The sequence below is a fragment of the Silene latifolia genome, chromosome X, assembly GCF_048544455.1.
Source record: "Silene latifolia isolate original U9 population chromosome X, ASM4854445v1, whole genome shotgun sequence".
In the NCBI taxonomy this organism is placed as follows: Eukaryota; Viridiplantae; Streptophyta; class Magnoliopsida; order Caryophyllales; family Caryophyllaceae; genus Silene; species Silene latifolia.
The window spans coordinates 34,373,875-34,384,042 of record NC_133537.1 but is presented as its reverse complement, the minus strand read 5'-3'; the positions used below and the strand labels follow the sequence as shown (position 1 = coordinate 34,384,042).

At 38.0% G+C, this 10,168-nt stretch overlaps 1 protein-coding gene across 1 annotated transcript; it reads right to left on the bottom strand.

The window, feature by feature from the left end:
- Positions 1 to 9,175: 9,175 nt before the first annotated feature.
- On the bottom strand, positions 9,176 to 9,811 carry LOC141617173 (protein FAR1-RELATED SEQUENCE 7-like). Its single transcript, XM_074434358.1, has 2 exons — positions 9,553 to 9,811; positions 9,176 to 9,246 (listed from the first exon to the last, which is right to left on the bottom strand). Exons 1-2 carry the CDS (start codon positions 9,809 to 9,811, stop codon positions 9,176 to 9,178), a joined length of 330 nt encoding a protein of 109 aa, XP_074290459.1.
- Between the last annotated feature and the right edge of the window lie 357 nt (positions 9,812 to 10,168).

Sequence of the window (10,168 nt, the reverse complement as noted above, 5' to 3'; positions counted from 1 at the left end):
CCATTGAAGCACATGCATTCAGATTTTTAACCTTTCGTGTTAATTGAAATTATCCAGATATGTTAGGTCTTTTTGATGGTTATGTTCATATTCATTCAGATTACCCAGAGTTTTTTGAAAAATCCCACTTTTGTTGCTTACAATTACTCTTTCTCTGTTAAAATTACAGTTTTGTCGCTCAAAATCTCAGTTTTGTCAAAACTACACTTTTGAAGATTAAAATTACACTTTTAACCGTTAAAATTACACTTTTAACCGTTAAAATTACCCTTTTGTTAGAATTACACTTTTGTCTGCTAAAATAACACTTTATGCTGCTACAATTACATTTTTTTTTGCTAAAATTACACTGTTGCCTGTTAAAATAACACTTTATTTTGTTAGAATTACACTTTTGTCTGCTAAAATTACATTTTTTTTTGTTAAAATTACACTTTTGTCTGTTAAAATAACACTTTATTTTGTTAGAATTATACTTTTGTCTGCTAAAATTACACTTTAAGCTGCTACAATTACACTTTTTTGTTAAATTTGTACTTTTGTCTGTTAAAAGTACACTTTATATTGTTAGAATTACACTTTGTCAGCTAAAATTACACTTTTTTCTGTTAAAATTACACTTTTGTCTGTTAAAATAATATTTGATTTTGTTAGAATTACACTTTTGTTGCTAAAATAACACTTTATGCTGCTACAATCACACTTTTTTTTGGCTAAAATGTCACTGTTGCCTGTTAAAATAACACTTTATTTTGTTAGAATTACACTTTTGTCTGCTAAAATTACACTTTAAGCTGCTACAATTACACTTTTTTGTTAAAATTTTACTTTTGTCTGTTAAAATTACACTTTATATTGTTAGAATTACACTTGTGTCTGCTAAAATTACACTTTATGCTGCTACAATTACACTTTTTTTTGTTAGAATTTTACTTTTTTCTGCTACAATTAATTTTTTGTAATGTTAGCAGATGTCAGATGGAAATGAGGCTAAATCAGACAACACCAAAAAAGGAAAGGTGTCTGTCAAGTTGAAGAAGCAGCTTGTTGAGCAGGTTGAAAAACTTAAAATTACTGTTATTTGTATTTTGGGTTATGTAAGGTCTATATGTCACATTGTTAATTAATTCTGGTTTCTTCAGCAGATGTCAGATCACGTTGAGGCTAAACTAGCCAAGAACAAAATAGCAAAGGTGTCCGTCAAGCGCCGGCCGAAGCAGCTTGTTGAGCTCGTTGAAAAGCTTAATGATGCCCAGCGAGACGCGGTACGGAGGATCGGTTTCGGTGGTATTTTGGAGCTTAAGCTCAAAACATATCTAATGAGTCATGTTAAAGATTTTCTTAAAACATTCAGCGACGAATCGTATATTTTTCGGGCAGCTAAAGATAAGGAGTTCATGGTCACCAAGCATGACGTGTATGACTGTTTTATGTTACCACTCGGTCCTAAAACAGTTGATCTAGTACCTACGGGCCGCCAAAAGGATTCTCAAGCGCCGGAGAACAAGCAATTGAAAGATAAATGGCGGAAAGCGTACAACATAAAAGGGGTTAACGAAGGCATTAATTTAGGAATTGTCTTCCAAGATATCTTAAGAAAAAAATACAAAAAAGGAGGTCCTCAATTCTGCAGGCTGTTTGTTCTGCTCGCCATGTCATCATTCCTAACTCCAACTTCATACAGCGGGATTGACTTCAAGCTTTTAAGAGCCGTTGAAGATGTGAACGCTATTACGCAGTACGATTGGTGTAGTTATGTCCTGGAAAATTTGGTGAAGGCGCGGCGCCATCGATGAAAATAAACAGACCCTGCTCGGTTTTATCCCCTTCTTAATGATTACGTACTTTCAACGTTTCGATTTCCGTGGTACGAGTTGTCGCCACAGCCTCCCTCTCATTAAGCACTGGGACCGGCAGACGCTTTCTGAAAGATTACATGGTGAGCTTGACAAGAACCGTTTGGGTCGGCAAACTTGGTCCTTGGTCAAGTATCCTCGGTGCCTTCAAAAGGAAGTGTTAAGCATTGGCAGGGTGCCTAATGATAGCAAAGTGTTGGCCACTGGCAATGTGGTTAGTGATGCGGCATTACAAGTGACTTCAAATTCAGACAGGAAGAAGTTCATCGAGATTGAACTCCCATCTGGTGTTGATGATGACGAGGAGTTGAAAGCTCGGGTTGTAGATGTAAGTGTTATTTGCTCATTTGTCAAAGCTAATTTACATGTTTTAAAGTTACTCTTTCTTTCACTACAATTACACTACAATTGTAATTGCGATATTAATCAGTAGTTGCTTAAATTACAAGGTTGTCAGTTAAAATTACACTTTTATCCGACAGAAGTACACTTATTAAAGTTAAAATTACAATTTTCACTGTTAAATTTACACTTTTGTTTGTTAAAATTACACTTTTGTCCGTTAAAATTATTTTTTAAAGTTAAAATTATACTTTTGTATGTTACAATTACACTTTTGTCCGTTAAAATTATACTTTTGGCCGTTAGAATTACACTTGTCAAAGTTAAAATTATACTTTTGAATGAACACTTTTGACTGGACACTTGTTAAAGTATCTTTTTTTGAGTGTAGGATGTGCATGAGCTTTACTTGAAGATGCAAAGGAATGCTACTGTCTTCTATTCATGGTATGCAGATGCAGCCATGACGCTCAAAAGGTTAACAGGAGGTCTCAACTATTCTAGTGACCCTGTCGCTACACAATGCACGCAATCATTCTTTCAAAGCCAAAGGATGAAGGATTATCTTTGTGGAAATGCAGGAGATAGCCGAACAAATAAATGATTCCGTGAAATCAGCGCCGTGTCTTTTAACAAAGTCCAGTGTTCGATGTCGAATGAGGAGGTAGATGATGAGGGATACGAGCAGCAGGGTGGTGATGTTGATGAAGAGGAGGACAATGGTGATGAGGATGAGGGAGATGACGAGGATGGTGATGATGTGGAGGATGAGGAGGATGGTGATGATATGGAGGATGATGGATACGATAATGAGAAAGAGGTGACTGTAGATGTTGGTACAGACCTCGAAGGCGGGGTAGCCGCCTCAATTGATTGTGATGAACTAGCCAGTGACAAAGCATGGGAGGTGTCTACACAACAGATAATGGAGGCGGTGCAATTTTATAACACGGCTGAATTTAAGGACGTTGCTAACAGAGAGGATGACAGTAACAACACCAACGTGGACATTGGTAATACTCGGGAAATTTCCGTTATTTACAAAAGGAGGAAGGTAGTGGAGAATGAGGTGGTCGTTGACGAACCACCTAAATTTGACCGGGAAATTCTTGAAGAGTATTATTCAAAAGAAGAGGTTGATGATGCTGAGAAGATGTTCTATGCGAAGGCTGCTGCTGCAAAGGAACAAGAGCAGACTATGGAAATGGAGGTGCCTGATGCTGGGGAACCTCAGATAGCTGATAAGAAAAATGAGGAGGATAGGCCCACAGAGGCTGATCCAACTGTCACTCAGTTCCTATTTTCGACTGCGGAGATTATTGAAGTAGAGCGCCGAGCTGAAATGACGGCCAGAGAAGCCCAAGGAATTGGAGAGGTACCAGAATTGTCGAAAGTGGCCCCTGATGCTACGGGAACGGTTGTGCATGTGAGTGAAGTTGTGAATGCCGAGACGAACAAGGATGATGACCAGATTGGGAAGGGTAATGCTGAGCTTGGTCTCCAATGTGCAAGTACAACAATGGTTACTGCAACATTAGACGATGTTGTATAAGTGGAGACTAAATCTTTGGAATTTAGTGGGCCTGATGCTGGGGAGTCGGAGAAGGCGGAAAATGCGTTGGTGGAAGTTCAGAACAAAAATTTGCCCCCCCTGTCACTCAGTTCCTTTTCTCGACTGCTGAGATATGTGAAGCAGAGCGCGCAACCAAACAGGCCTCAGCAGAAACTCAACATTATGAAGAGGGGCCCGGAAACGGCGGATGCGCCACGACTGATGAGCGGTCGTTAAAGGGTAACGAGCTGCCGGAATATGTATATGCGTTGTAGGCAAAGGAATTTATGGACGTAGAATGGTCAAGTACCGTCTATTCTAGTGCGGACGTAAACGCACTGTTCCAGGAGGACCCAATATCTGTGCATGCTGAAAAACAGCCAGGGTGGAAGAATGGTGAGCCAAATTTGGATGCAAGTCCGAAGGCAGTGGTGGAGAAGGTGGTGGATGGGGCTGCACTGAAGGATCACAGAGGTAATCCATTGACCTTTAGAGTTTAGAAGTGCCATGGATAAAGTTATATTTTTTTTCACTAAAATTACTACTTTGACAGTTAAAATTACACTTTTTGTAGTTAAAGTGACACTTTATTGAAATAACACTTTATTTTGTTAGAATTACACTTTTGTCTGCTGCAATTACACAATTTTTAGTTAAAATAATACTTTATTTTGTTAGAATTACACTTTTGTCTGCTAAAATACACTTTTTTTAGTTACAATAACACTTTATTTTGTTAGAATTACACTTTTGTCTGCTAAAATTACACTTTTTTTAGTTAAAATTACACTTTTGTCTGTTAAAATAACACTTTATTTTGTTAGAATTATACTTTTGTCTACTAAAATTACACTTTAAGCTGCTACAGTTACACTTACTTTCTGATGATGAAATTACACTATTTTTATTACAGATGCGGCAGTGGAGGATGATGCCGTGAAGTCTTTGGAAGGGACTATCGACCGTGGAGAGGTAACAGCTGATGTAGTACCAGAGGCAGAGAACGCTGACATTCCTATCCCAGTACCGTACGTCCCTCACAGTGATCTGAGCTACCATCCTTTTTTACTTCACTCGAGCAAGCCCTTACCGTGCATGAATCACGTCATTGAGAACCTTGGGTGTTCTATTGATTGTGGGGCACCTGCTCCTGAATTGTGCTTTGCGACGAGAAACCTAGCATTCAGTCAGGAGCTCCTAGTGCCAATGTTTAGTGACAGGAAATACTTGATTGACTATGCGTTCAATCAGTCAGACGCGTTTTTCCAGTTGTAAGTGTATTGTTTTTTACAAGGGGCCCTTAACATTCCTAATTATATATATATATTTGTTGACTAAGTAAATGTTTTTGTTGTAGTGAACGATTGGTCCAATTTAGCGAGTTTTATTTCATTACCCGGGAAGACATTGGAACTTTGAACCCTGGGCAGCAAATCATGACAAGTGTTATTGATGGTTGGTGCTTGCTACTCAACCACATCATGAAACCTTCGGACATATCCTGTTGTTTCTTTGGCCTAAGTCACACTGTAAGTTAAAATTACACATTTGTCCGTTAAAATTACACTTTTTAAAGTTAAAATGTTACTTTTGTATGTTAAAATTACACATTTGTCCGTTAAAATGATACTTTTGGCCGTTAGAATTACACTTTTTATTGTTTAAATTATACTTTTAACATTACCCTTCTGTGTTAACAGTACAATGTTGCGTGTTACAATTACACTTTTTTTGGTTAAAGTTTCACTTTATTTTTATAAAATAACTCTTTTAATTATCTGATCACGCATTTAACACTTTTCAAATTAAAGGACCCCGCAAGGTATATTTGGAAGGCTCAAAATCTTGGGAAAGTATTGAACAAAGACGAATACATTTATAGTGGCTGGGATACCTGGGCTGAAACCTGTCGTGCACCATTCCAGCTTGACACGGACATGGTATGTAACAAAACATGTAATCTAAATCATGATTTTTAAGGATTCCTTTTACTGATCTCAGCGACACACGATACAGATCTTTCTGCCCGTGTTATCTGGTGACGGTGATCATTACAGCTGCATGTGCATCAACTTTCTCACCGAGCAGATTGACAACCTTGACAACCGCACATACGATGACCCATTAGAAACGCTCCCTTACGGAGGGATAGCACGTATTTTGGTAAGTGTCTGATATCTAAAAGTCAACCAATTTATATGGGTCATACTACGTTAACACACTGACGCGTAGTCATGTTCAGGCAAATATAATGGGGAAGTATTTGGTGTCTAAAGGGTTGTCTAAGGGGGCAAAGGTCAGCGGGTTTAAGATTGTGAACATTGAGTTCAGTTGGCAAGGTCAAGGGTATTCGAGAAATGACTGTGGTGTTTTCATGATGCTACATATGATGTTTTACCGCGGAAACCCTTTTCAATGTGACCTCGGGAAAGAGGATGCTATGAGTTTATACCGTACTGAGATCGCTGCAACACTTATCCTCTGTGACATTAACAGTATCAGAGAAGACATCTTGATGCGGGTTGGTTATTTCAAAGAAACTGCTGGACATCCGTTGACAAGAAAGTTAAACGTTGGTAAGAGGAAAACAGATGGTGACATAGGACCACAACCCATAAAACGTGCCCGCGTAACTGAATCTAAAGAGCCCATTATGAAGGCAACACCTGTTACCATGCGCATTCCATCTGGTAAAGCCCTCTCCTCTGTTAAGAGCCAGCCTCGTGGAAAGGGGGACGGGTTGGGCTGCTCTCTCGACTGTGGTAGAGGTTGTTTCAGTGTAAATGTGGTTTCGAAGATGCTCCGGAACAACCAAGCGTTAATCAAGGATATTAAACAAAGGAGAAAGCATGTTGCCGACTATTGCTTGTTAGATGACCACAACTTTGATGAACGGTCGGTTAATCTGAATTAATAATGGCTCATACTCACATTATTTTTCACATTTAGACTATTTTAATTAACGAGTTCTGTAATATTATGGAATGCAGTGAACAGCTGGTCTGGTACACCCGACACGCAACGCTTCGGAGAGCTGACATTATGTCCTTGTTGCATGAAAACCTTATGTCGTTGAATGTCATCGAGTGCTGGTCGATATTGATGAACCATTTGGAAAAGGAGGAATATGGCGACCAAGCAAGGATGTCATTCTTTGGTATACGTCACTTGGTACTTCCATTAACCATTGCATAATATTTACATCCACTTCTATTACACCTTTGTTAGTTAGAATGACACTTTTCTAAATTGCAGTTATATTATGTGAATATTTCACTTTAGTTCTTTTAATCAACAAAAGTGTCATTTTAACCGTCTGAAGTGTAATTTTAAGGAACAATAGTGTAATTTTAGCTGACAAAGTAACCACATTAATCATGTTCACTATTGCCTTTAAAAGGATATACTGTTGGGATTGCTTGGAACGTTTGAACAACCAGGCACACAATCGACAAAGAACTATGACAAGTCAGACATCGGCTTTGGGACACCTTCATCGTCGACAGTGAGCAAACCGTCAACTTGAAAATAGACTTGCTATTTGTCCCGTTCTGCATTGACGACCATTTCACATGCGTATGTATCAATCACAAATCAAATTCAGTCGACTTGCTGGACGGGCAAAGGCATTCTGATTTGTAAAAGTCGCAGTTTGGAAAAGCAGCGCGTTTAATTGTAAGTTATCGTCCATCCCTTTCTTCCAAATGCTATCTATTTTTTTTCAATCAGTTTTTTGAGGTAATTATGTACATATGCAGGCTAGCGCAGTGAGTGATTATTTAGAATCACGGGATAAGGAAAAGAAAAACACTAGAACACGGGAAATTCCTAATTATGCGTTACGCCAGATACCTTTCAGCGGGAACTCACCTACTCTCAACCAACCAGAATCGGGTCTGTTCACCATGATGGCAATGCTCATATACGAGGGTCTTCCTTTTCAGCATGAAGACCTCGAGAAGAAGAAATCAATGCGCTATTTGGTGATCCAGATTATAGCTACCCTCGTTCTAGCAGATATGAACGTCTTGCGGGAAGGTGTGCTCGAGAAGGTCAAAGCCTTTGTTAGCACGAAGGACAAATTGTGGAAGGTATTACAACAGAAGCGTAGATTGCCCCGTGCCAATGTGAAAAAATAACAACCTTAATCTAGTAGTTAAGTTTTTATGGGAATATTTCCTTGCCTATGTAAACATTTATTTCATACTTGGTATCATTATCAGATGTTATCAACCTTAATCTAGACAGTTAGTTTTTGTGTAAACAATGTTAGCATATGCTTATTTTTAGCTTTTAACATTCTATAAGACAAGGTGTTTTATGAAAATATATTTATGTTGTTAATAGATGGTGCAATAATATTTATGTTGTTTTACCAAACTATGTTAGAAGGCTTTACCATAGATGAAGTGTAACTTTAATCGCATAATCTGTAATTATAATGAGTTTAAGTGTAATTCTGATCATAATAATCCTACCCTAAGCAGATATGAGGCCATTGTAATTTTATTTCCTAGATATCTCTAATTCTAAGAACATAAATTATCATAATAGTCAAGAGTGAAAAATTGAACGTTCTGATGTTGCACATTATAACTGTTTCGTCCAATTGAAAATACTTCAACAAAATACATTGTAATACCAACGGCCACCAGTTGCCTTCCTGGAAGTTTGATGTCTAAACACAATACGAAACATCATGTTGTACCTCGTATTTTGCGTAGACATCCCCAAAAAATGTACTGCTTATTAGGTATTATATTGATTATTATAAGATGTCTTCTTCGCCTTCTTCTTCTTCTTCTTCTTCTTCTTCTTCTTCTTCTTCTTCTTCTTCTTCTTCTTCTTCTTCTTCTTCTTCTTCTTCTTCTTCTTCTTCTTCTTCTTCTTCTTCCGACGAGGGCTCTGACGATTGCGACAACGGTGGGTGCTCTGCGAAAGGATTAGGGCAGTTTCTTTTGTCATGGTTAGCTAATCGCTTGCAATTTTTACACATACGTTTTGGCTTCCTTGCCAAAGCAACTGCATTTGCCTTTATCGACAACATTCTCTTTCCGCTCCCCTTGTTTTTGGATTTCTTGGGCGGCAAAATGGTTATCGCCTGACTAGGAGAACAACCAAGAATTTTCTCCAACTGTTGTTGTTTATTCAATGATGATCCTAATGGTGAAAGTTTCTCATTAAACTGTCTAATTAGACTAGAAAAGTTGTCGACATCATTCTTCAATTTGCCCATGAGCATACCAACTGTCTGATGAATCTCTGACCACATTACTGACATCGCAATCTCTTTTCGATCTATTATATCAACGTCCTCAGTTGCTTCACCATTACAATCGAACATTTTAGACAACGTTGTATCTTTACACCATCTTTTAACAACACATTGTTCTGGAATAATCTTCACTCCGTTTGATGAGTAAATCTATATGACATGCCGGCAAAGAATGCCTTTCCTCTCAAGCATTCTGCAGCTACAAGTGGCTTTCAATGTATCTAGTTCAACAATATAGAGTAATATGTTAGTTAAACCAGTCAGAAGAAAGTGTGACTGTAATACACAAAAGTGTAATTCTAACCGGCATAAGTGTAATTCTAACCGGTATAGCAGTGACAGATAGACCTTACATAACACAAAATATAAATGTAATTTTAAAAGGCAAAAGTGTAATTTTAGCTGCATAAAGTGTAATTTTAAGACAAGTGTAATTTTAACAACCCAAAGTGTAATTTTAATCAACAAAAGTGTAATTTTAACGGATAAAAGTATAATTTTAACAAATAAATGCTACAGAATGATACCTGGCCAGTATGTGACCTCATAATTTCTGTCCCTGTTTGCATCTCTTACAGTGGTCACCTCTAAAGAGTCACACTCAGTAAATCCTCTGCTTTTACAAGTACCGATTGAGTACTTGACCTCTTCTTGAAATTCCTCGAATACTCTATGACTGTACACTTGCGCCCCATGCACTTCGATAGCTAGATGCGTTGATATTATAGGGAAAGTGTGTCTGTTACAGTTTTCAATCTTTTTCTGTGTGTGTCTTTGCTGGTCCATCGCGCTGTCAAAATGCATCGAAAACTCAACTAATGTTCCTGACTTACTCTCAAATCTCTTAAAAAAACTATATTATTTTTGCTCTCTGATCTTTGGGTTGTCCTCATAACACCCCCCATATCTAGGTCCCTACAATGAGCCATAACCCACTGCTTCCTTTTAGCGTACATTTCTTGGAACCAGTCAATGTTATTAACATGTGTTCTCTGCCAATTTCTTCCCATTTTGCATCGAACTCTGCCGCTTCAATGTCTTAATCCCATATTATAGCATTCAATTTCTTCACAAAGACCGAATAATTGTCTCTCGTCACTCCATACTTGCTTGGCACCTTGTTCATGATATGCCACATACAAT

What these genes read in the sequence shown, in the direction of transcription:
- LOC141617173 (XM_074434358.1), bottom strand. Translation starts at nt 9,811, where the DNA reads ATGGACCAGCAAAGACACACACAGAAAAAGATTGAAAACTGTAACAGA. An exon ending in TGAGGTCACATACTGGCCAG is followed by an intron (nt 9,247 to 9,552) that starts GTATCATTCTGT and finishes TTGTTGAACTAG; the next exon opens with ATACATTGAAAGCCACTTGT.